Source organism: Hippopotamus amphibius, chromosome 3 (genome assembly GCF_030028045.1).
Source record: "Hippopotamus amphibius kiboko isolate mHipAmp2 chromosome 3, mHipAmp2.hap2, whole genome shotgun sequence".
In the NCBI taxonomy this organism is placed as follows: Eukaryota; Metazoa; Chordata; class Mammalia; order Artiodactyla; family Hippopotamidae; genus Hippopotamus; species Hippopotamus amphibius.
The window spans coordinates 31,498,304-31,525,475 of record NC_080188.1 but is presented as its reverse complement, the minus strand read 5'-3'; the positions used below and the strand labels follow the sequence as shown (position 1 = coordinate 31,525,475).

The 27,172-nt window shown below is 41.6% G+C and overlaps 1 protein-coding gene across 5 annotated transcripts in view; it reads right to left on the bottom strand.

Annotated features, from left to right (window-relative positions):
- LOC130848279 (RE1-silencing transcription factor-like) overlaps positions 1-10,572 on the bottom strand; it is a 31,490-nt gene extending 20,918 nt beyond the window's left edge. For 3 of the 5 annotated variants that reach the window (XR_009052587.1, XR_009052588.1, XM_057726558.1), the window contains exons 1-2: positions 9,474-9,843; positions 2,896-3,799 (exon numbers count right to left, since the gene is read on the bottom strand). Coding sequence is in view for 1 of the 5 variants with exons in the window: in XM_057726558.1 (XP_057582541.1) it covers positions 2,896-3,799; positions 9,474-9,716 (1,147 nt within the window). In the remaining 4 variants the exon portion in view is untranslated. Of the gene's footprint in view, positions 1-2,895; positions 3,800-9,219; positions 9,408-9,473; positions 9,844-10,248 lie in introns of those variants that run through there. The other 2 variants (XR_009052589.1, XR_009052590.1) reach the window with 2 other exon arrangements.
- Positions 10,573-27,172: the final 16,600 nt, after the last annotated feature.

The window sequence follows — 27,172 nt, the reverse complement described above, 5'->3', positions numbered from 1 at the left end:
TGTTCAGAACAGGCCACTCCACAAGCTGTTATCAAAAAAAGTTAATGCAAGAAAAATTTGATACACCCTTACAAGATTAACATGAAGGATCAACTAAGGATAATTTACTTTTAAATTCTTCGCAACAAAACAGATTCCTTCTATCTGTGCAACTCACCAAAATAGGCATAAATACTCTACAAATGCTAGTAATTTTTCAGTCACACATACAAGCAAAAATGTCATCCTTTAAAGTAGAATCTGTGAACTGGTTAGATATCAAAACCACAAAATGAAAAATCTTTTGACTGGAGACTCAAATGAAAACCATCAGCCCCCGACCATGATATTTACATATAAAAGAGATTCAGAGCTTTGAATCTTAGTTGTATGTGACCCTGAGCACATCACTTTAGGCTATCAAGCCTGAAGTTTTCCCTCAGTAAACACTTAGCCTGTTTTCCTCAGTAATTGTTCTGAACATTAGCAGAGAGTAAAAGCACCTAACCCTGAGCGCTTAATAAAAGAACAAAAGAGACCCACTAAGTGAACCGGAAAAGCAGGCTAAGTGAGAGAGAAGCAGCAAGTGATTCCTGCTAATGATCATTCCTTATCTCGGCTCTTCAGCACCAGATGAATCAATTTTTCCATAAATACTATTTTCAGAACCATGCATTTAATACCAGTGATACTCTCAGAATTTACATAATCAAAATACTATCCTATTTATACACCAACAAACTGGTTTGAAATCTTTCTTTAAAAAAAAAAAACACAAATAAGGTAATACCAGAGGGGAAAACCTTTTTTAAAAGTATTAAAACCAAATAAGTTTAACACTAAAATGTGAAATGAGATGTGTATACCTATGTAAATAATAATCTTACTGTGGAAACATCAACCTTAAATTAGTGTGAAGAAAAAGTTAATAAATAGATGAAGTATATAAAATACAGCCATTAAAATTAGTCACCTAGACTGTACTTAAATGACAATGAACCACTCTTACAAAAAAAATTCTGCTTCAAAAAAATTTACATAAAAAACTGGAAATTTATAGCAAAAGTTAAATTTTTCCAGATCGCTCCATTTTCCTTTTTTTTTTTTAATTCTAAAAATGTTCTTAAATCAACTAATTTGAACTATTGTTGAAAACGTTTTCAGATTTTAGGGAAATTTTTTAAATTGTTCAGTGACGCAACAGTTTTGAAGGTATCAAAATATAACTGACACCAAAAAAAATCAAAATTTAATAAGACAAAGACACTAGGGTGGCTGGTAATATTCTTTATGTTGACGTGCATGGTGGTTATGAGTATATATATCGATATTTGTAAAAGTTCATCATTGTCAATAATACCTCAATTTAAAAATCATAAATTTTCATTCATATGATAAAAGTCATGAACTTTACCATATGCCACAGTTACTACCTGAAAGTTCTACAGATTATGGCCAATTCTAAATTAGGCCCCAAGGTTTTCACAAAACTGTTAAAGGAACATGAAGTACTTATGGCTAAAGTATATACATTATCTGGGATTTGTTTTATAATATTATTGCAGGTGAGGTTAGTTTAGTCTAACAGTTTAATTAAAATTAAGTGATTAATAGCGTAGGAGTCTCAAGTAACTCTCATTTCCTATGCCATGTAATTTTAAAATGTTTATACATTTTTAACTTTTGAAATAAAATGGTTTCAAAGCTTGGAGACAATCAAACACAGGTTATAACAATTCCAAAGAGACTGCAAATTCTTTTACATAACTAGATTTTAAAGCTTTATATTACACAGAAGCCATCTACTAGAGCTTAGAATTCTTGCTACAGATGTCTTTCTTGTAATGGAATTTCATCTCCAAGTCTTCTTGTTTATGTCTACCACTTAAGCAAAGCAACATCAATTCCTCTCCTCAGTATGACTCACTTTAGCATGGGGTTCAGTCCTGCAGAGTGACAACTACTGCAAAAAGATCTGATGCAAACGGCATTCCACAGCCCCTTTTCACTTCTGATGCAGAGTAGAGTACTAGGTTATCCTATCCACATTGTTCAGACCAGTAATCAGTCCTCAAAGGTAACAGTTCATACCAGGAAAATGCAACCTAACTATAATTAGTTACAAACATTGCTTTTAAAAAATGAGAACCCTTGGACTTCCTAGGTGGCGCAGTGGGTAAGAATCTGCCTGCCAATGCAGAGGACACGGGTTCGATCCCTGCCCCAGGAAAATACTACATACCACGGAGCAACTAAGCCCATGCGCCATAACTACTGAGCCTGCACTCTAGAGCCCGTGAGCCACAACTATTGAGCCCATGTGCCGCCACTACTTAAGCCCACATGCCTAGAGCCCGTGCTCTGCAACAAGAGAGGCCACCGCAATGAGAAGGACGCACACCACAACAAAGAGTAGTCCCCACTCGCCGCAACTAGAGAAAGCCCACGTGCAGCAAAGACCCAACACAGCCAATTAAATAAATAATAAATAAATTTATAAAAAAAAAATGAGACCCCTTAATTACAAAGATCTGAAAGTCAATTTAAAAGTGATTAAGGGGTGTTGGGGAGAAACGGGGAGCAACACCTGAGAGGGGTTTCCTTTTGGGGTGAAGATGTCCTAACATTGATTGCAGTATTGGCTGCACAATTCTGTGAACATACTAAAACCAACTCATTCTAACTGTAGATAGATGAATTGTGTGGGAGTGAAGCACATCTCAATAAAGCTGTTATTTAAAAAAATAAATTGCCAAATGTGACAAAACATTAATAACTGTTGAGTACAGGTGATGGGTACCCATGGATGCAGTGGGACACTCTCTTTACTTCTGAGATGTTGGAAATTTTTCACATTTTTAAGGTCGTTCCACGTGGGGGATAGAGTACACTTACAAACGGGAAAGGTCCTCTTACCTGTATGGGTTCGAACATGCTGAACATAATTATTTTTTCTGTCTGAAAAATAGTTGCATTTTCCACATGTGTAGACTTTCCTTGGAAAATGGTTTCTCAAGTGTTTCCTCCAGTGATATTCGCTTACTGTGGTGTACGTGCAAATGATGCACTTGTAGACTCGCTCACTGTCCCCGGCTCGGGTGTGGTGTTTCAGGTGAGCAGTATAGTGATCATAGCGATTGGTGTTGTAGCCACAGCGGTCACAGCGAATGGGGCCCTTGGAGAAATCTCCCTCTTCCCCAGGGGAAGAGCTGCATTCCCTGGCCTTTGCTTGCTTCTCTGCACTTTCTTCCACAAAAAATTTCTTGGCACTATGAACTCGAATGTGATGCACAAACTGTTCTTCAGATTCTGCTTCATACTGGCATGGTTTACAGCGAAAGGGTTTGGTCTTCAAGTTCTTGCATTTGTCCTCTGCTACCGGTGTTTCCCGAGGAAGATCTTTATTTGCGCTGTACGGTTCTGAGGCAGCGGATACCTCAAACACAGGCCGTGGCTGGACAACGCTGAGTTCCACACCTTCCAGTTCCATGTTTTCCAGCCCACTGGGTTCGCCTTTTACTTCAGGAGACTCCTCAAGTCCTTCTCCATCACTATCTGAAAAGTTGGTATCCCCAACAGGCATCAATTCGGCCATCTGCCTTTCTTCGCCAACCAGGTAATCACAGCAGCCGCCGTTTACTTCCCCAGTTAAGGCCACATTGGCCAACATGATGAGCTGAGGCGCAGCCAGTTCGGCTCTGGAGAGATCAGGCAAGTCATACATGTCGTTGGGCAAGGCCATGCCCATGGTGCCACTGCCGGTGAACAGCCCTCCTCCTCCGGAGGACTGCCCCATTACCTGGGTGGCCATAACTGTGTTCTGCATTCAAAACAAAACAAAAAACACAAAAGTGACAGTGAAACACAACTTTCACTGATCTAAAACCAAAACATCACTGCAATTCTTTGTAACTTAAAAAAATACATTTTTCCCATATAATCTTTAAACTCAATTAGCTTCATTAATTACTGAAAATAAGCCTTTAAAATATTTTTGTAATTCCAAATTCTCTTCAGTACAGTCATCAAAAAAATTTCTACAACCCCTACAAAAAATTCTGTCAAGTGTTTGACACAACTAGGTCTACTACAGCATGCCTTCCCTCAAGCATTTCTACTTTTTCTGTTGAAAAAATATAAGTAACCTTCATTTTCAGTACCAATTAAAATTATATTTTAAATTACATACATGAATAGTAAACTGCTGTCCTCCCAACTCCCCCTTCAAAAGTTTACTGGTCTGAATCAGAAAGGGGGAAAATTCAAAAGCTATCTGTGCATTTATTAAGTACAAACAGCCTGAAAAGCAGAATCCTATCATTGGTCAGTGAACTGAAGTTCATATGAACTAAACTATCTCCAAAAGAAGAAACTACAGTTGAAAGAACAAGGGGGTTAGGGGCACCAACCCCCAGTGCAGTTAAAAATCTGCATGTAACTTTTGGCTACACAAAAACTAGACTACCAACAGCCTACTGTTGACCAGAAGCCTTATGGATAACATAAACAGTCAATTAACATATATTTTGCATGTTATGTGTATTATATAATAGATGTGAAAAAGTTATTAAGCACATTGTAAGGAAAATACATTTCCAGTACTGTATTTATCAATACAGTAAGTTTACACCTCTGTGTACAAGATAAATTGTGCCTGTCAGTACTTAATCAATATTGTATTACATGATGCAAAATACTGTAGATGTTATATGTATTACTAACATTAGACATCAAGAGAGAAAAGATAATGTGAAAAAGAAATTCATACTTATTTACAGGTATAGCAATGCATTGATGATGAAGAAACAGCCATATGATTGCTTTATGGTAGTCTACTGTAATCGATAGGACTGCTTCACAGTCCTAGCCTACGTGCAAATGAATGAGTCATAAAAAAATTTTAGGCATATAAGGCATATTCATAATATAGTACTGGAAATATTGGTTTGTTTTTGTTTAAAAACCTGCATACAAGTGGGACCTCCCTGGTGGTGCAGTGGTTAAGAATCCACCTGCCAATGGAGGGGACACGGGTTCAATCCCTGGGCTGGGAAGATCCCATGTGCCTCGTAGCAACTAAGCCCCTGCACCACAACTACTGAAGCCCAAGCACCTAGAGCCCGTGCTCTGCAACAAGAGAAGCCCAGTGCACCGCAACTAAGAGTAGCCTCTGCTCGCCACAACTAGAGAAAGCCCGCACGCAGCAATGAAAACCCAATGCAGACAAAAATAAATAAATAAATAAAATAATGAATAAATCTTAAATAAAATAAGATAAAATAACTGCATACATGTGATGATAGACTGATATGCTCTTTCTCAAATTCTAAGAGGCATACTGTATGGTAACGTAATTATTTAATAGCAAAGTTATACACCAGTAGAAAAACTAATACATTATTAACTTCATGTTAATTATCACCTTATACCTTTGTACAAGTCTTGCACACAATGAATACTTAATGACAATGATAACAAAATGTCTCCCAGCTCTTGCTGTACAATTACTAGATTTTCACAAGACACTCTCTCTCTCACACACACACACACACACACACACACACACACGATAAGTTTATTAACTGAATAGCATGACTATTTACTATTCCTTAAATGGAAGTGGATCATCATAAAGGTCTTCATCCTGTCTTCAGCTCAGTAGGGTGAGGAGTGGGGGAAGAGGTGGGGTTGATCTTGCTGAGTCAGGGGTGGCAGAGTCAAAAGAGGTAGAGGAAGTGGAAGGGAAGGCAGAAAGAGACGCAGAAGCAGAAGAGATGGAGGAAGTGGAAAGAGGCAGGCACTCTGTAACTTGAGGGAAATACATTTTAATTTCTGACTTTTTTGCATTCCCACTTCTCTAAAAGTGTTTCTATATGGTACTAATCTTTCTTCCACCACTGGCTTTAGTTTTAGTGTCAGTATCATACAAGGGTACAAGTCATAAAAGAAGTCAAAAGCAGTCTTCAACAAAAGGAACCCTGCTGCCAGACTGTCTAATGTCAGTTTGTTTCCTGGCACTGCTTCTTCCATTTCCTTTTCCTCATCATCTGGCACTGGCTCAGAAGCACTTACCTTCAAATTGACTTCCGATAATTTCTCTGGTATGGTGTCTATTAGCTCTTGAATATTCCCAAGTTCTGCATCTTGAAGCCCTTCACGCCCCCCCCACCCCGCCTTTTTGCCATATCCACAATCTGTTTCATGATTTCCTTGACTGGCTGTCATAAATCCTGTGAAGTCATGCACAACATCTGAACAGTCTTCTCTAGCAGGAATTTATTGTTTTAGGCTTGATGGCTTTCACAACTTTTTCTATCACAATGATGAGATCTTCAATGGTGTGATCCTTCCAGACTTCCATGATGTTCTATCAGGGTTGTCTTTCACAGCATTGACCATCTTTTCAATGAATACCACATGTAATGAGCCTTCAAGGTCCTTACAACACCTTGATGTAGGCTTTATTCAAAGATGCTGTGTTTGGGGATGAATATACCACTTTGACACCTTTGATGTTGAACTCTTGTGGTTCTAGGTGGCCAGGGGCATTGTCCAATACCAAAGAACCTTAAGGTGCAGTCCCTTACAGTAAGGTACTTCGTGATCAGGGACAAGGCATCGATGGAACCAATACAGAAAAGTATTCTCATTGCCCAGGCTTTCTTGTGGTACAACCAAAAGAATGGCAACTGGTGTTTATCTTTTTCCCTTTAAGGATAGTGGGCTTAGGGAGTTCCCTGGTGGCTTAGTGGTTAGGATCCCAGGCTTTTGCCATGGCCAGAATTCAATCCCTGGTCAGGGACTGAGATCCCACAAACTGTGTGGTGCATCGGAGGTGGAAAAAATGAAAGAAAGAAAAGAAAACAATTTCATTTAAAAAAAAAAAAGACAGTGGGCTTAGCAGCTTTATAGATAAGAGCAGTCCTGAACAAAAACTCAATTTGTACAAAACAAGTTAGCCTTTAATCAGTCTTAAATTAAATCTTCATGCTCGCTCCTCTTTCTTACTAATAAGTGACCTTTTTGGTAATTTTTTCCAGAGTAAAAACCTGTTAAAAACCTGTCTAGGCAGACAGCCTTTCTCTTTAATAATTTTGTTAACAGCATCTGGAAACTCAAAGCCGGTTCTGGTATCTTAATATTTTTTAAGACAGAACTTCTCTGCTGGCATTAAAGTCTCCAGATTTAGAAACTTCACCTTCTTTTTGCTCTAAGTCGTCACACAATAGCGTCACTTTCTCTCGAATCATATTAGAGTCTATGGGTATGCCTTTCTTATAGTAATACTATACCCACATAAAAGATGCATTTTTTAAAATATATATCCTTTTTTAAATTTATTTATTTATTTATTTATTGGCTGCTTTGGGTCTTCATTGCTGCGTGCAGGCTTCCCCTAGTTACACTGAGCACAAGGGCTACTCTTTGTTGCGGTGTGAGGGCCTCTCATTGCTGTGGCTTCTCTTGTTGCGGAGCAAGGGCTCTAGGTGTGCGGGCTTCAGTACTTGTGGCTCACAGGCTCTAGAGTGCAGGCTCAGTAGTTGTGGTGCACGGGCTTAGTTGCTCCACAGCATGTGGGACCTTCCCTGCCCAGGGGTCGAACCCCGTGTCCTCTGCATTGGCAGGCAGATTCTTAACCATTGCACCACCAGGGAAGCCCCCAAAGATGCATTTTCAGTAAGAGATAAAAAGGCATTTCGCAAAAAGTACAAGTCTTTCATGTCTGCTAGAAAAAATGCAGAGATAATTTCCAAATTTCCTTTTCTTTTTTAAAAATAATCCTTACACTGGAATCATTGATCTTAAAATGGTGGGTAATGGAAACTACAGAACTCAGTTTACGGTACATATCAAGCAATTCAACTTTTTCTTCTAATGTCATGACTTTACTTCTTGGGAGCATTTCCAGAATCACTAGTGGCACTTTGTAGGTCCCCTGGTGTTATTCAAGGTTTCTGGTGTCACACTAAACATGATGAGAAATACTAAGGAACTGCAAGAGGTGACTTTTTTACTGCAAACAATTTACTGGAGAGACCAACTGCTCACCTGTAAATGATTAGGCTCACGGGACATTTTAAGTGGACACCTGTAACATCTGAGCTCACCAAAACAGCAACAGGAGGTAGCTATGAAATTATTACAGTACTACAGTATGGACTACAGTTAATATTATGCAGTTATGAGTTAATACTGCATCTTTACATTTGTTTACATTTCTCTGAACTGGAATGGTGCCATGGTCTGTGTTTGTGTAATTTTTGATAAATTTTAACATTTTATTAGATTTGTATCATTTATGGAAGTAAATAAAATACACTGTTATCTACACATATTTTATGCACTCGTAATGTTACCTTTTTCTAAATTTTTTTGATATTTCTAGGCTATATGTATCCTCTGCAAATTTCTTCAAAATATTGCAAATCTCTAAGAAATTTTCCAATGTATTTCAAAAAAATCCACATATAAGTGGACCCACACAGTTCAAAATCCTATTGTTCAAGGGTCCTATGTACTCTGAAAAACTACTTAGTACCACTAAAGTACCATTTAGTTTCTTTTTTTGATGATGATCTGTTTCAAAGTAAACAAAAATTATGGACCTTTTTTCCTGTGAAAAGGGAAGTTTGGTGTACTCAAAAATACACAAATGAAAATACAGAAACTTTCAAACCCCCTAATAAAATAACTGGACAACTCATCTTCAAATCAGCAACTTTCTTACATTGTGCTTGACTTGGCATAACAAGATCACCTTGAAAACTTGTTAGGCTTTTTATAAACCGTCTTCACGCTTTACTTTCCAATCGAAAAGGTGTTATTCACAAATTAGGTGTTCTCGTGCAAATCAGAAAAAGCAAAATCAGTGGCAAGGACTAAAAACATAAGGTGAAACCCAAAATACAAAAAGTACTCCATTTCACCCAACTGCATAAACACAAATCGGTTGAGTCACAGGTACCAACAGAAGTTGCAATCAAATGCCATCACACAAAGCAAAAGCTGTCCCGGGGCCGAACACAACAGCCCAGACTACCCGGTAAGTTCGCTTCGCCCCAAACCCTACCTACCATCCCCAAAGGGACTTTAACGCTGCTCAGGAAGACCGTCCAAGCCCAGCCCGGGAGCCCACCGAGCTGCGCGAATTCCTACGCGCTGCTGCCGCCACCCGCGCCGGCCCCGGCGGCGGCATTCCTGACTCAAATAGGCATTCGGCCATTTTCTCAAAATACGTACCCAACACAAAGCAGCTCTTCGCAAACTCGGGCGCCCTCGCTTCCTCTCGGCCCGGCCCGCTCGCGGCACCACGGACACACCAACGCGTGGAGTCGCCCCCACCCTCGTCCCGAGCCTTCTGCTCGGCTCCCCAGCACGAAACGCGGCAGGATAGGGAAGCTCGGGGCGCCGCCGGGCCAGCCCAAGCCTTCCCGAGCCCAGGCCGCCCCCTCCCGGCCCGCGCGCCGGAGTCCGGCAAGAGGGAGGAAAGTTACCTCGTCGCCGCAGCCCAGGCGCCTCGCCGGGCCCGGGCTCGCCCTCCGCTCGGGGCCGGGGAGCCGCCGCGAGCGCCCTCCCGAGGCGCCGAGCCCCGAGCGCCCGAGGGGACCCCCGGCGCCCCGGAAGTGTGCGGCCTCGCTCCCCCACGGCGTCCCGCGGGCGGCGGCGGCCAGGCGGCCCCGCGCGGAGGGCCCCGGCGCTCGCGCGGCCGGAGCACAGAAATCGCTGTCCAGCCCCATTGGCGGAACCGCCGGGGCCCCGGGCTGACTCAACCCGCCCGGCCGCGCTCAGCGGCGCCTTCCGGCGAAAGGGAGAGGCCGCAGAGGGAGGGGGACGGGAGGGCCGCCGGCAGCCAAGGGGCTGCGGCGGGACCTCAAGCGCGACGGGTACGGGAGGAAGTTTCAGGACCAGCGCCCCAAGCAGCTCCGCTCCTGGCCGCCGCACGCGACTCCCGGGGACGCCCGGGTCCGCGCGGAGGCGGCGGCCCAGCCTCAGCTGGGGAGGGGGTCCCGGCGCCGCGCCGCGCCGCTCCGACGCCCCCGGCCCAGCCCCCGGGCCGCGACGGAGTAACCCGATCCCGCCCGGCCGCCGGCCCCCGCCCGACGCGGCCGCCGCCGCCGCCGGAGCCCCAGGATCTGCAAATCAGCCCTGGACAGCGCCTCGCTCCGCGTCCTTCCGCGCCCTCCCCCTCCCGCGGCCGCGGCCGCCGCCCGCCCGCCCGCCCGGCCCGCCGTCCCCGCCCGACCGCCTCCCAGACCGCGCCACGCTTACCGGCCTTCTCAGGCGAGGAGGGGCGACGACCCGCGTCGCCGCTCCTTCTCGGACTACTTTTCTTTGTTGCTGGAGTTTCGGGGGAGGGGAGGGAGCGGGTGGAAAAGTTGGACGCCGGGGCCCTCGAGGCCCGCGAAGACCCAGGAGTGGGGCTGCAAAGAGGGTTTAGGCCGCCGGCTCTCGCGCCGCCGTCTCGGCGGCCGCCGCCGCCGGGGTCTGGGGCCCGGGGCCTCGGCGGAGCTGGCTCTGCTGCTGCGCCGTGAGCTCGCGGGAGCCGCGCATTCCAGCACAGGAGGTTGCGCCGCGCGCCCGGCCCGCGCCGCCGCCGCCGCCACTCCCGCGACACGCCCCCTCCACCGCCCCCGCGCGCTCCCACAGGACACGCCCCCTCCACCGCTCGCGCGCCCGCGGGACACGCCCCTTCCACCGCCCGCGCGCGTGGCCGCCTGGCGCGCCCCGCCCCTGCATAGAGGCGGTTGCTCTGGACCCGGGCTGGGTTGGGGTCGCGCCCAGGGGTAGTGGCCCCTCACCTCCCCAGTCCCTCACTGTAAAGTGAAGCAAGTCCCTCTCCCTTTCTTTATTGCCATCATAAACATCAGAAAATTTAACCCCAGCTCTGGCGTGCATATATTAGAATAGCACTGTTAGAAGAAAAATGTATAGGCTTTGTCAACCTCCTTTCAAGTCTAAAGTGCTTGAAAATACCTTTCAGAATCTGAAGTCTCAACCTCTAGCCACCCTTAACTAATTAAGCTTCGTTTTGAGCTTCTACGTAAAAAAAATGCCTTCCAACTTTTAAACTGTAACACAGAAAAAACGCAATCAATTAGTAAGTCGTGAAAAGAAAATATTTCAGGAAGATCGTGGATTCAAAATTGTGAGACTGAGTACAGAGGGGACAAGTCCCTAGACGTGGAAGGTCATTGCTGAGCCTTCAAAGTACTATTTCAGTGTAGCAATTATCCTCAGATTACAGAGGGTAAAGAGGGTGGTGAGGATGTGAAGGCTGGTTCCTGAGCAAGTTTTGGAGAGTAACCTGCTTCCACGTTTGTAAAGTGGGGTAACCATACATGCTACCTGGCACAGAGTAATATACTAGAGGGAGAGGGAAAGGGAGGTGGGGACAGAGAGTGAGAGAGAGAGATAGTAGTGTAATGCCCCCTTCCCTTCTTTTTGCACCAGAAATGACTTAGATATCTTAAATAACAGCTGTCCTCAGAAAGTTAATGACTCAAACGCCTTAGTGTGGCATTTGAGGTCCTGACCACCCAGATCTAGGTAAGTTGGACTATCACTAGTATTATAAAAGAGGTGGCAGGTCTTCCCTGCTGGCGCAGTGGTTAAGAATCCACCTGCCAATGCAGGTGACATGGGTTCGATCCGGAAGACCCCACATGCCACGGAGCAACTAAGCCTGTGCGCCACAATTAGTGAGCCCATGAGCCGCAACTACTGAAGCCCGCGAGTCTAAAGCCGGTGCTCCACAACAATAGAAGCCACCTCAGTGAGAAACCCACACACCGCAAGGAAGAGTAGTCCCTGTTCGCCACAACTAGAGAAAGCCCACGTGCAGCAATGAAGACCCTGTGCAGCCAAAATAATAATAATAATAAATTAATAAAATAAATCTTTAAAAAAATAAATAAAAGAGGTAGCAGCAAGTGCTTTGGGGGTTTAGAGGAGGGAGATAGTTTCTAAGAGTATCTAGAAAAGTCACAGTGGATGATTATCCGATCTAGCCTTGAGAACTGGGAGAGTTTCAACAGATAGAAAATGGGGGAAGAAACATTATACACAGTGAAAACAGCAAGCTCAAAAACCTACCTGAGACTTCTCTACCTCCTCCTCAGGCTCCCCCAGTTCCTTCTCTTTCAAGTTCCTTCACTTTTTTCTCTTATGTAAGAGCTTCCAGACTCTCTGGTCTACTTCTCAGTAGACCTCTTTTCCTAACTGTTGAAAATATGTTATTAATTAATGCAGTGACAGATGCAAAATGGAATGAAAGCCGTAAGGTGCTTAATCACCAAATGTTTTGATACTTAATGTCAAATGCAAACTGTCCCCATGAATCAAACTTAAGAAGTATTCATTTTCATTTATCCCAAAAGAAAAAGAAAAATGTAGAAGGGAATGGTAAAAAAAAGAGAGAGAGAATTGGTGAGGGGGTGTAGAAAGAATGAAAGGAAGGAAGACAAGAAAGAAGGAAGAAAACCTTTGTAGGCCTGTTAACAAACTTTTCTTTTGGCCATACCATGCGGTTTTCCGGATCTTAGTGCCCTGACCAGGGATCAAACCCGGGCCCCTGGCAGTATAAGCACCAGGTCCTAAACACTGGACCACCAGGGAATTCCCCAAACTTTTCTACATTTATTCACTTTTTCAAATTTTTTTAAAACTAAAATCTAATTTGAAATTGAATGGGTTTTTAAGATGCTGTAAACCAGGGAACAATTCTGGCCTCTATCAAAGCCCTCAAAAACATATACATATCCAAAAAGGCAAAAATGAAGCATCTCTTTTTAAACCTACTAGATAAATGTCCTTCATTTCCTCAGTCTGACTGCTTACTGGAAATGTTTTATTAGTTGGGAATTTATTCCTACATATTGTGATGCAAATAGATGAATGGCAAATATGCAGCTGCGTTCGTTTAAAATTAGCAGAGTGACCCAAATTATTATGACATGAAGGCCACAGCTCAAATTCAAAGCCAAGTTACAAATCAATAGAAACTTTCCTTGGGGAAGCTGGTTCTATAAACTAATTATTAATTGCTTTTCAAGAAACTGTATTTTACTTTGCTGCATCCAAAATTTAAGATCTTCTGCAAGATAAAGACTTTGAACTGTTACTGAATTCTGGTTTTTAAATTTTGAACCCATGGATTCTTTCCCAGAAATTTAATTCATCATTTAAAAATTTTTAATTATCATATGTTCTTGGTAATATTTTTCTCTAGAGATTTACTTCATAAGTTCGGTTAAATATTGTTTTTGAGCTTCTATGCTTTTTATTCCTGACCATGAATCGCTTTTTCTTTACAAAAAACTCAGTTTGACTGAGCTCTTTTTGATGTTACTACTGAAGTTCAATAATCCACTTTAAATGTTACATCTTACTCAAGGTTTGTGTTGATTAAAAATTAGGATACAACATCTCCATCCTGATGCTGAAAGGTTTTGGTTCCACTATCACTATCACCCGCCAAAGAGATAATACTGGACGAATACCTGGGGCCTTTCTCCCATTTTTCCTACATTTCCAACTTGCATTTCTAAGAATTTCCAGATGTAACTGATCCTGTAGGGGTTAAACTCTGGCTCTGAAATTTTTGCTCTCTGAGTCAGCACAACTTCCATTTCTCATTTACTTCACAGTGAACTTACAACATCACTGAAAATATTGCTTTGTGCTCTCCACAGTCTTATTCTGAAACTTTTGGTGAAGGTAAAAAAAGTTGTGATAGATTTGAGACAGGAAGGAAGCAGGGAGGACACAACAATTAAAAGAATGACATAACCATTAAGAACAACAGGATACGACAAAAAATGCTTAGAGCTACTAGGCCAAAGATGGCAGAAGATGAGACTTTCAGTAGACCTTGAGCCTCATTATACACTCATTGTAATACATTAGCATGCTAAATGATACACCCACAGGTGCCATCACAGTTCCAAGGCCGACCATAAAAGGCCAAAAAGTGGGTTGTGCCCCAATTCCTGGAAATCCCTGCCCCTTCTGCAAGATGGTTAGAATATTCCTCCCACTTGTTAGCCTTTGAAATTACCCAGCTCATAAAAACTAACCAGCTGCACACTCCAGGACCTCTAGCCTTCTGAGACCGCCCCCACTCTGTTTATGGAGTTTGTATCTCTCTAAACAAACTTGCTTTCACTTTACTGGCTCTTGAATTCTTTCCTGCAAGAAGCCAAGGACCCTCATTTGGTGGCCCATCGCAGGGACTCACCAGAGACCTGGGACATGACCATCCTCTCGTGTCCCATTTTTCCTGCACAGATTAGACAGTGCACTAGCTAGGTAGGCTGGAGAACAATTTCTCCTTCCCTACGTTGCTTTGAAAAATCACTGCTCTTGAGTTTTGTCTGTAAAATGAAGAGGTTGCACTATTGATAGCTGAAATTCTCAGCAGCGTAGAAATCTAAGGTGCTTTTTTAAATTAATTCTTACTGGAGTGTAGTTGATTTACAGTGTTGTGTTTCTGCTGTACAGCAATAAGATGCTTTTTATTCTGTTAAATTTTGAATCTCATGCAGGTATTTCCTAGAATACATAGATATTTTAGTTTAATATACCTCAGTGGCCACACTCTTTAGAATTACAGCCCCATTCCTTTACACCCAATCCTACTCTCCTTCCCTGCTTTGTCTTCTTATTAGCAGTTATCACTAACAAACATGCCATGTATTTCATTTATTTTATTTAGCATTTTATTGTTTATCTTTCCTTACTAGAACTGAGGTCCAGAAGGGCAGAGAAATAAGTCTTTATCTCCAGTGCCTATAGCATGGTAGTTGCTCAACATGTGTTTATTAAATTTACAGGATCCCAGCTTGGTGTCACAGTCTCTCAAAGTGGGGCCCTTCATACCCTCATTCGTACCCCCAGTTCAATACCCACCACAGACCCTCATGCTAAATGCTGGCCTGCCTCTTGAATGGCCCCTAAAATATCTCCTTTTCATTAGCTATTTGTTGAATGGATAAATACATGCTCTCAGATCACTGGTCCCTGTGTGCTGCCTTCCTGTCGAAAATCTCCCTTCCTGCGCTTCTGCATATTGTATTCCTAGCACACTCCTAGTGCCATACACCAGTCTTTCCTTGGATTTTCCTTGGTGGAATTTAAGAGGCCCATTTGGGCGTCAAGGGTCCCTCCATTTGCCCCTGGTTTTTGTTTGTTTGTTTGTTTTTGTTTGTTTTGGCCATGCCACCACACACCTTGTAGGACCTTAGTTCCCTGACCAGGGATCAAATCCAGGCCCTCGGCAGTGAATGCAAGGAGTCCCAACAGCTGGAGTGCCAGGGAATTCTCTGCCCCTGTTTAAATACAAGCCACACTCCTGTCTCTGCACAGCCCTGCCTCTCACCTGCATTCCATTTCTTTGTTCTGGCCTTCCCTATTGTCGTCTTCCCAGAATTCTCCCTCCATGTCATATACAGACCATAAAATGTCACAACTGAAAGAGATCTTAGGGGTCCAAGTTCTTGTTTTATAGATGAAAAAGACAGGCCTATAAGTATTTGGCTTGTCCAGGTTTGCACAACTAGTTAGGCCACAGCCGGAACTCAGATCCAGGGACACAGATTTCCAATCGGTCCAGTACTCTTCCCACATACCTTAAACTCTCTTCACTGGCAGCAGCCCACCCTTACCTAAAACATCTTTTACTCTCTTGGGCCTGATGAATTACTTTGCTCAATGGCTATACAGACTACATATCTGAGTTAAGAACTCTCTTCAGATCCACTTTTCTTTAACTCCTAAGCCTATTTTAAGGTTAAGATTACCTTCTGGGCAAGGGAAACCCGTATTGTCCTCCATTGCTTTTATTTTATTTATTTATTTTTTAAGAACTTTTATTGAGATACAGTTAACAGACAATAAACAGCATATATTTAGAGTGTACAATTTGGTATCCCAATCTCCCAATTCATTCCCCCCAACCCTCCCCACTTTCCCCACTTGGTGTCCATGTGTTTGTTCTCTACACCTGTGTCTCTATTTCTGCCTTGCATTTCCTCTTTCATAGTTGTTAGCATTTGCCTTATGTATTGAGGTGCTCCTATATTGGGTGCACATATATTTAAAATTATCTCCTCTTCTTGGATTGATCCCTTGATCTTTATGTAGTGTCCTTTCTTGTCTCTTGTAACATTTTTTATTTTAAAGTCTATTTTATCTGATATGAGTATTGCTGCTCCAGCTTCCTTTTGATTTCCATTTGCATGTAATATCTTTTTCCATCCCCTCACTTGCAGTCTGTATGTGTCCTTAGGTCTGAAGTGGGTCTCTTGGAGACAGCATATATATGGGTCTTGTTTTTGTATCCATTCAGCCAGTCTGTGTCTTTTGGTTGGGGCATTTAGTCCATTTACATTCAAGGTAATTATCAATATGTATGTTCCTATTACCATTTTCTTAATTGTTTTGTTTTTGTTTTTGTAGGTCCTTTTCTTCTCTTATGTTTCCCGCTTAGAGAAGTTCCTTTAGCGTTTGTCGTAGGGCTGGTTTGGTGGTGCTGAATTCTCTTAGCTGTTGCTTGTCTGTAAAACTTTTGATTTCTCCATCGAATCTGAATGAGATCCTTGCTGGGTAGAGTATTCTTGGCTGTAGGTTCTTCCCTTTCATCACTTGAAATATATCATGCCACTCCCTTCTGGCTTGCAGAGTTTCTGCTGAGAAATCAGCTGTTACCCTTATGGGAGTTCCCTTGTATATTATTTGTCATTTTTCCCTTGGTGCTTTTAATAACTTTTCTCTGTCTTTAATTTTTGTCCATTTGACTACTATATGTCTTGGCTACTATATGTGTTTCTCCTTGGGTTTATCCTGCCTGGGACTCTCTGCACTTCCTGGCCTTGGGTAGCTATTTCCTTTCCCATGGTAGGGAAGTTTTCAACTATAATTTCTTCCAATATTTTCTCAGGTCCTTTCTCTCTCTCTTCTCCTTCTGAACCCCTATAATGAGAATGCTGGCACATTTAACATTGTCCCAGAGGTCTCTTAGGCTGTCTTCAGTTCTTTTCATTCTTTTTTCTTTATTCTTTTCTGCATCAGTGATTATCACCATTCTGTCTTCCAGGTCACTTATTTGCCCTTCTGCCTCAGTTAATCTGCTATTGGTTCCTTCTAGTGCATTTTTCATTTCAGTTATTGTGTTGCATATCTCTGTTTGTTTGCTCTTTAATTCTTCTAGGTCTTTGGCAAACTTTTCGATCTTTGCATCCAGTCTTTTTTCAAAGTCCTGGATCATCCGCACCATCATTATTCTGAATTGTTTTTCTGTAAGAGTGCCTATCTCCTCTTCATTTAGTTGTTTTTCTGGGGTTTTATCCTGTCCCTTCATCTGGTACAAAGTCCTATGCTTTTTCATTTTCTCTATCTTTCTGTGGCTGTGGTTTTCCATTCCACAAGATGAAATACTGCTGATACTGCTTGATACTGCTGTCTGCCCTCTTCCATTGCTTTTAAAATACTCATGCCCCAACATTGACATTTTAATCTACAAAGTTCCCTGTCATTTTAGGAGAAATGGGACTTGATTAAAAGACAACTTCTGGGCAGTCTTTCCCTTCCTCCCAGAAGAGGCAACAGTTTCCAGAGTACCATGAGTGGTATACTATTGTACATACTTTCTTTACCCTTTCTGACCTGACCATGAGGACCTGAAGAGATAAGGAATTGTGTTGTGTGTTCTCCACATGATCTTTTCTTCTTTAAATATATTTATTTATTTGTTGGCTGCATTGTGTCTTCGTTGCCGTCTGTGGGCTTTCTCTAGTTGTGGAGAGTGGTGGCTACTCTTCGTTGCAGTGCAAGGGCTTCTCATTGCGGTGGCTTCTCTTATTGTGGAGCATGGGCTCTAGGCATGTGGGCTTCAGTAGTTGTGGAACAAGGGCTCAGTAGTTGTAGCTCGCAGGCTCTAGAGTTCAGGCTCATTAGTTGTGCCGCATGGGTTAATTGCTCCGCTGCACGTGGGATCTTTCCGGAACAGGGCTCGAACGTGTGTCCCCTGCATTGGCAGGCAGATTCTTAACCACTAGCGCCACCAGGAAAGTCCCTCCACATGATCTTATTTCTGACACAGTCAATAAAATCAAACTTGCAACAAAGTATTTATATCAACCCAGCCAAAGCTAAAACCAGGTGCTGGTTTTATAAATAAATGTTTCTTCACTGGACATTTCCTTATTTGTCTTCAAATAATCACTTAACCTACCATAATGGCTAAAAGTAAAATAGCTAACTATGTAAGGTGGTGATGAGGATACTGAGCAACTAGAGCTCTCATCTATTGATAATGGAAATGAAAACTAGTACAACTGATAGGGTAGGGGGTCCCCAGAGAAAGAGAACCAAGCATAGCTTTCTTGACATAAGAGAAACAAATTTGGCCTAAGCTTTTTGCATCTACGTCTGGAACCATGCTTGCCTCAGTAATTAATGAACTTAAGGGAAGTTAGGGAACACAGGAACAAAGGAAAAGCAGTCACGAAACAATAGTTCAGAGATAAAATGACTTTCAGTTCCTCCTCAAGGGATATAAGTAACAATCTGTTACACATCTTTGAGTTCTGCATGAACCAAGGGCTCTACCCAGGTGAAGATGGAATGATGATATTGACCTTTTCTGACTTCTATCAACTAAAGCTTGGACTCTGTCAACCTATGCCCCAATTCCATGCTGAATTCTGTGCTCCAGCTCCTTCAAGAATAGGTATGTAACCTTAGCTTAAAAGTTCCCCAGTTTTGCTGTTTGGGAGACACTGCTTTGGGAAAGATCCCAAATGTTCTCCTTATTTTCTGCGAGTAATATATCCTTACTTCTCCCGATCTTTGGCTTGCTTGTGTCTTTTGGCTCAACATCCCCCAAAACAACCATTTTGGAAAATAGTCCTAAAATTTCTCATAGAGACACATAGAATACAATCTAGGTATCCCATTCCAGGTATTAACTGAGAATTGAAAACTTATGTCATGCAAAAAACCCTATAGATTAGCATCCAAAAACTGAAACAATCCTAAAGCCCGACTGGTGACTTGATAAACAAATTTTAATACACTTATACAATAGAATAAAGTGTCTGGGAGTTAAAATTTTTCCTGTAGAACCCTCCTACTCTGTTGGTGAGAATGTTATTTGGTGCAGTCACTATGAAAACTAGTATAGAGGTTCCTCAGAAAACTAAGAATAAAATTACCATGTGACCCAGCAATCCCACTCCTGGGCACATACCCAGACAAAACTATAACTCAAAAAGATAGGTGCACCCCTATGTATCTTCATAGCAGTAATATAGTTCATAGCAGCACTATAGTTCATAGCAGCACTATTCAAAATAGCCAAGACATGGAAACAACCTAAATGTCCATCAACAGATGAATGGATAAAGAAGATGTGGTACATATATACAATGGAATATGACTCAGCCCTAAAAAAAAAAAAGAATGAAATAATGCCATTTGCAGCAACAAGGATGGAGGTAGAATTATCATAATAAATGAAGTAAGTCAGAAAGAAAAAGACAAATACCATATGATATCACTTATATGTGGAATCTAAAATATGACACAAATGAACATTTCTAAGAAACAGTAACAAACTCATGGACATAGAGAACAGACTTGTGGTTGCCAAGGGGTAAATGGTTGGGGGAGGGACAGAGTGGGAAGTTGGGGTTAGCAGATGTAAGTTATTATATAAAGAATTGACAAAAAACAAAGTCCTGCTGTATAGCACAGGGAACTTTACTCAGTATCCTATGATAAACCATAATGGAAAAGAATATTAAAAAAAGAGAATGTGTATATATGTATAACTGAATCATTTTGCTGTACAGCAAAAATTAACACAACATTACATATCAACTATACTTTAATTTAAAACAACAACAAAATAGTGACACAGATGTAGAGAACAAACATATGGACACCAAGTGGGGAAAGTGGGGGTGGGGGTGGGGAATGAACTGGGAGATTAGCAATGCCATGTAAACATTACTAATGAGAAAAAAAAAAATCAAATCGTACACTTTAAAAGCAAACAAACAAACAAACAAAAACTAAACATAATTCGTTAGTGAAAGGAAAACAATTCCAATGTGTAAACTAGTAGATTTTCTTCCCTAGGTAACTGATCTTGTGGAATGTCCCTTTTCTCAAAAATAACACTAGAGGCAACTTGGGTGAATGGGATAAATAGATACAGAATACTATGTATAAAATAGATAAACAACAGGATATTAGAGTGAATTATAGCCATTATTTAAATAACTTTTAATGAAGTATAATCTATAAAAGTACTGAATCGCTATGCTGTACACCTGGAACTAACATAATATTGTAAATCAACTGTATTTCAATAAAATTAGCACTATACTCATCTTCTCCACACACATCAAAAATATCCTGTCATAAATTATAATGGAAAAGAATATGAAAAATAATATATATGTATAACTGAATCACTCTGCTGTACACTAGAAAGTAACACTACATTGAAATCAACTATACTGCAATAAAAATTTTTAAAAATTTTTTAAAAATTAAAAAGCAACAACAGCAACAAAAACTTTTCCTGTACTTTCTCTTGGTTGAGTCTTTTGAATTCAATTGACAAAAGACAGATTAGCAAAAGATAACATTTAATCACCATATTTTCATTAAGGTATATAGAGGGTGCAGAGAAAAGTGTGACTCAAGGGGCAGTTAGAATTTGGGGCTTATATGCCATCTTAATAGGGGAAGGGGAGGGAGAGAAAGACACTAACGGGAAAACAAATGAGTTCTCAATAAGGGGATGGGAGGGAGAAAGGGCACACGTGGGCAAACAACCGACTTTTTGGAAAGATAAATGGGCCTCAGGAGAATAGATGGAGATATGATACTTCTGTGACAATGTCTGTTTACATGTGGTGTGGAGACTTCTCATTGCTCATGATGAGTCAAGCATCCCTGGTGGATCCCAGGGGTGGCCTGTAGCGTAGGGGATTTATGACAATTGAGTTCTCAGTTCTGCTTTTAGTAAGATAAGAGATTTCACAAAAAAACTCAAATGCCTTCTGATAAAAATAATTTTTGTGCCACAGTGAGCGGATATTACTGACCCTTTCAATACTGAAACTGAGCAGGATCCTCTGAGGCTCCTGGGCAGGGAAGCCTTTCTGTGTCTCCTGTTTCTTATTTGTAGGGAATAGGCTTCAGCCTCCATGACCTTCCCTGAGTTCCAAAGGGCAGGTTTAAACAGTTGCTAATCGGGGAAGGTGGGGGTGATGCAGAGACAAAGGAGGAGCAACCAAGAAACAATGGTGCAGCCCTGGAGCAGGGAGGCTCTTGGTCCTCAAAGGATACACATAACAATGTCTTTAAGTTCCTTATAGAATTAAAACCCAACAAATGGATTCTGTCCGCATTCTTCATACCAGAGAAGATCACCTGAGGCCAGATTAAAGGAACCAGAGAGGCTCATCCAAAAAATTAGCTGAGACCAGATGAGAGGAGTGCAGGCCCTGCACACACCCTAATCTTGTCAGCAACTCCACCCTTGAACTACTGCTATAAAACTCCTCACTAAATCCTCCCGGGTTGGGACACATAGCTTTCAAGGGCAGAAGCCTGCTGTGTCCCGCTTTGCCTGGCAAAGCAATAAAGCTACTCTTTTCTACTTCACCCAAAACTTTGTCTCTGAGATTAAATTCACAGAGGTCAATGCTTTTGGCATCAACACCATGAAACCTTAACTGAATCAAGCGTACTAATTTCGATGAAAATGAAATCTAAATTTCTGTGCTGTGCTCAGAAGATAGAATGTTTCCATAAGAAGCTAGTCTGCATGTAACACAGAAAAGAGGAAAATGAAGGGGGAAAATTGGCACTGTTTACCTAACCCTGTCCACAGAGCACTGAGGCACTGAATCTGGCAGGTAGAGATGCATCATCTAGGTTTAGGACAAGCATAGCTCCACTTGGATTTTTTGGCTCAGGAAAGATGTGAAGATTTTCTCTCTGACATTAAGTCCATGCTCATAAAGTCACTCAACAGCTAATAACATATACTGTCCATACTTTGATTTCAAGCCACAATTAAGTCATTTAACAACTAGTATTCTCACTTTTGCATCTCCTCCTACTATTCTCCTCTAACATCTACTATCTTTCTTTCCTTTTTTCAGCCTCACTCATTGGGTTCCAGTCACACATGTCTAGCATAGTGCTGTCATAAAGTCTTTGCAGATGTACTTAAATGTAGGATCTTGAAATAAGGAGATCATTCTGGATTCTCTGGGTGTGTCCTAAATCCAAAGACAGGTGTCCTTATAAGAGATACACAGAGCAAAAAACAGAGAAGACAATATGTGAAGACTGACCAGAGATTGGAGTGATGTGGCCACAAGCCACGGAAGCTGGCAACCACCAGACGTTAGAAAAGACATGGAATGGATCCTCCCCTAGAGGCCATTCAGAGGCAGCATGGGTCTGCTGACACCTTGATTTGGGACTTACAGCCTCCAGAACTGTGAGAGAATAAATTTCTCTTTTTAAGCTGCCCAGTTTGTGGCAATTTTTTACAGCAGCCCTAGGAAACTAATACAGTGCATGATACCATCTATGTAACATTCTCAAACTGACAAAGTTATAGATATGGAGAATAGATTAGATGTGACCAGGTATTGACAATGGGGGGTATGTGTGTTTGTGGGAGTGGGAGTATGGGGTGGTGGCTTGTGATTATAAAGGGACACCACAAAGGAGATTGTTGTGGTGATGGAATAGTTCTGCATGCATGTGTGATAAACCTGAATAAGTTCTGTGGATTGTACCTATATCAATTTTCCTACTTTGATATTATACTGTAATCATGTAAGATGGTATAACTGGAGGAAAGTGGATGAAGGGGGACATCAAATTCCTCTGTACTATTTTTGCAAATTCTGTGAATCCATAATTATTTTAAATTGAAAACTTTAAAGAATTAATTTCACTTGTTTCTTTTTACTATTTTCAGTTATGCTGCAAAATTTTAAATTACATATGTGGCTTGCATTATATTTCAATTTGATCAGTGCTGCCCTAGAATGTGATTTTCTCCTTTCAGGTTCTATATAAGGAGCTGAGTGGCCTCCTGCCCTGAAATCTCAGCCTGACCTTCCACAATTGCAATGAAAACTATACAAGTCTGGGAAGTAAAGTAGTAATAGGAGGGAAAGTACAAGCTGAGTTAGACAGACCTGGCTGGAATCCTGGCTTTTCGACTTAGAGTCAGACCTCAAGCAAATCATTTAACCTCTCTCAGCCTCCATCTCTTAGTCTGGAAAATCACAATAATAATGCCATCTTGCCAAGTCTAATGTAAGAACAAAGTGAGGTCACAGATTGAAAACTCCCAGCAGAGTGCCTGGCGTAGCCTTGTCTCAAGTGCTCAGTAAATGTCAGTTCTTTGCCATTCTCTTCTAAGTTTCTCAGGCCACATTAGGCCTGGACAGTCAAGAAAGAGGAAGAGGAGGGAGGTGATAACTGGGCACCATCTTAGGCACTGTCTGCCGTGCATGGGAAAGTACATTACTGTTTAGAGATGCTCTCAGGACTTGATTTCATTCACTGCTCATGATAATCCTGTGATGTAGATTATTGCTATCAGTCATTAACCTCGACTTCCCTGGTGTCACAGTGGTTAAGAATCTGCCTGCCAATGCAGGGGACTTGGGTTCAATCCCTGGGCCAGGAAGATTCCACATGCCACACAGCAACTAAGCCCATGTGCCACAACTATTGAGCCTGCGCTCTACAGCTTGCAAACCACAACTATTGAGCCCGTGTGCCACAACTACTGAAGTCCACGTGCCTAGAGCCCATGCTCTGCAACAAGAGAAGTCACCACAATGAGAAGCCCAAGCATCACAAGAGAAGCTCCCTCTCGCGGCAACTGGAGAAAGCCCACATGCAGCAACAAAGACCCAACACAGCCAATAAATTAATTAATTAATTTAAAAAAATCATTAACCTCCCCCAAAACCCCCCAAAAAACTTGTTGACTAAGCAAAGCTAAGTTTATTTTAATACTGCAGAAAAAGGGAACAGCACCTTGACAGAATCTTAGTAATCAGAGGAGGATATTTATAGGGTTTCAGGCCCAGACTGGATGACTTTAAGCTGGTCTGGTGAGGCAGGGAACTGGTTAGGAATGGGCAGAGTTTATGATATAATAGTTTAGCCTTGGTGAGATAGCAAGGCGAGGATCTTTTTTTTTTTTTTTTAGCTCTTTATTGGAATATAATTGCTTTACACTCTTGTGCCAGTTTTTGTGGTACACCAAAGTGAATCAGCTGTATTTATACATATATCTCCATATTCCCTCCCTCCCCAACTCCCTCCCAAGGTGAGGATCTTGAAAAAGTATTAATGAGCAAGTTGTTAATTTTGATAAGTAAACTATTTTAATTGATCCATAGGGTTATCTTCTAAGAGCAAGAATTTCATAGAGCAAATAGCTAAATTATTTTTGCCTTATCCCAGAATTGTTTAACCCAGGGACAAGAAGGAAAATTAGTTTCAGTTCTCAGGGCTAACAGTTTCAAAGTACCCAGTAAACAATTTGGTTAACAACTCAGAGTATCAGCAAGAAAATAGACTATTTAGCCATTAAATATGATAATTACTAAAAGTATTGAAAGCTATGTTTTAAATAAAGGAAACAAGTTAAAATTGACTTACAGGGCTGTGACAGTATAAAAATATGTGAGCACGTGGGAGAAAATATGGTAAGAAAATAATGCTAGAATGGTGAGATGCTGAGCATACGAGTGATGAGTCAGGGTCCTACCAGGAAAGTGAATTCATTTCTAAGTATTTTTCTTTTTAATTTTATTTTTTATTTTTGCTCACTCCATGAGGCTTGCAGTATCTTAGTTCCCTGGCCAGGGACTGAACCCGCACATTTGGCAGTGAAAGTGCAGGGTCCTAACCACTGGACCACCAGGAAATTCCCATTTTTCTAAGTATTTAAAACTGGGAATTTGAGGCAAGGGATTGTTTGCAGAGGTGATGGGAGAACTGAGAAGACAAAACAAGGTAGCCAAAGAGTTAGAGACACACAACAGGAGCTGAAACTACTGTGAGCCTGTTTAATAGAAGGTGGAGCCACAGAGGAGCTGGAGCAAAGGAGGAGATAACTCTCCTCACTAAGACATTTCTCAGGACAGAAGTAGAGGGAAAATACCTGACTTCTCCCTTCCTCACCATTCCAGTGTCTTGCCAGTGCTTCCCGTTAATCAAACCAGCCAGATATTGGCTTACCAGGAGCCTAGGAAGTAAAACTGGCAAAGGCTAGCCCCCCTTCAGATCCAGACGAGCACAGGAGATCAGGGACTAGGTCTGAGCTCTTCCTTTGCTTTTAAAAATATTTATTTGCTGCTGTTTACATTGCTTTTTCAGTTCCAGTGGGATAAAATGTAAAGTAAATAAATTAGTAATCCTCATAAAGAAATCTCAGAAGCAGTCTCATACACAGTTAAGTTGCCATGTAAATTGGTATCACCTCTCGGGAGGGTAATTTGGCTAGACTCTTGAAGACTTCATTGTGTATACCCTTTGTCCTAGTGATTCCACTTCTAAGAATTTACTCCACAGAATATTTGGGGGTGGGGGGGGATATATATATATATATATATATATAGAGAGAGAGAGAGAGAGAGAGAGAGAGAGAGATGGTAATTGCAGCACTATTTGCAATTGCAAAAACCAGAAACAGTCCAAATGTTCATCAATAGGAATTGGTTTTGGATATAGCCATAGACATATAGTTTCTAAAAGGGAAAAAATAGGAAGGGAGGGGTAAATTGAGAGATTGGGATTGACATATACACACCACTATGTATAAAATAGATAGCTCATAAGGACCTACTGTATAGCACAGGGGACTCTACTCAACACTCTATAATGAGGACTTCCCTGGTGGTGCAGTGGTTAAGAATCTGCCTGCCAATGCAGAGGACACAGGTTTGATCCCTGGTCCAGGAAGATGCCATATGGCGTGGAGCAGCTAAGGCTGTGTGCCACATCCACTTAGCCTGCACTCTAGAGCCCACAAGCCACAACTACTGAGTCCATGCACCACAACTATTGACGCCCACGTGCTGTAGAGCCCATGCTTCACAACTACTGAAGCCCAGGTGCTCTAGGGCCTGTGCTCTGGAACAAGAGCAGCCGCAGCAATGAGAAGCCTGCACACCGCAACCAACAGTAGCCCCTGCTTGCACAACTACAGAAAGCTGGTGCACAGCAACAAAGACCCAGCACAGCCAAAAAAAAACAAAAAACAAACAAAAAATCGTCTGTAATGACCTATATTGTAAACAAACCTAAAAAAGAGTGGATATATGCATATGTATAACTGATTCACTGTGCTGTACAGCAGAAAGTAACACAACACTGTAAATCAACTATACTCCAACAAAAATTTTTAAAAAATAAATGCTTTATATAGATTAAATACAGTTTATATAGAGGGGAAAATAGTACTACATATTCGTATAAAAAGATATCTAAGTCACATTGTGCAATTTTTAAAAGGCAGATTTCAGAACAGATCATATAGTATGAATCAGTTTTTAATTTTTTAAAAAGGATATATGGGATTTCCTTGGTTGTGCAGTGGTTAGTGCTCTGCACTTTCACTGCCATGGGCCTGGGTTCGATCCCTGGTCAGGGAACTAGGATCCTGCAAGCTGTGCGGCATGGCCAATAAATAATTAATTAATTTTTAAAAAGGTATATATTGGTATGAAAAAATATCTGGAATAACATTTCAAATTATTTGTGATGATTTGGGAAGTAGGATGACAACAGGTTTCTGCTTTCAAATGATAATTTTCTTGCTACTTGAATTTTTTATTATAACAAGTCTTATTATCTCAAAAACTGTAATGTATATGGTCAATCAAGTAAGTGCCTTATGTACCGATTAGCCTAGGTCAGAGTTTCTCAACTTCAACACTGATATTTTGGGCTGGATAATTCTGCATTTAGGGGCACCATCCTTGCAGTCTAAGATGTTACTAGCATCCTGGCCTCTACCTTGCGGATGCTAGTAGCACACCTTTCCACCCAGTTGTGACTCCAGACATTGGAAATATCTCCTAGTGACATGGTTGCCTTACATAGCAACCCATTTAAATTTGAATTTCAT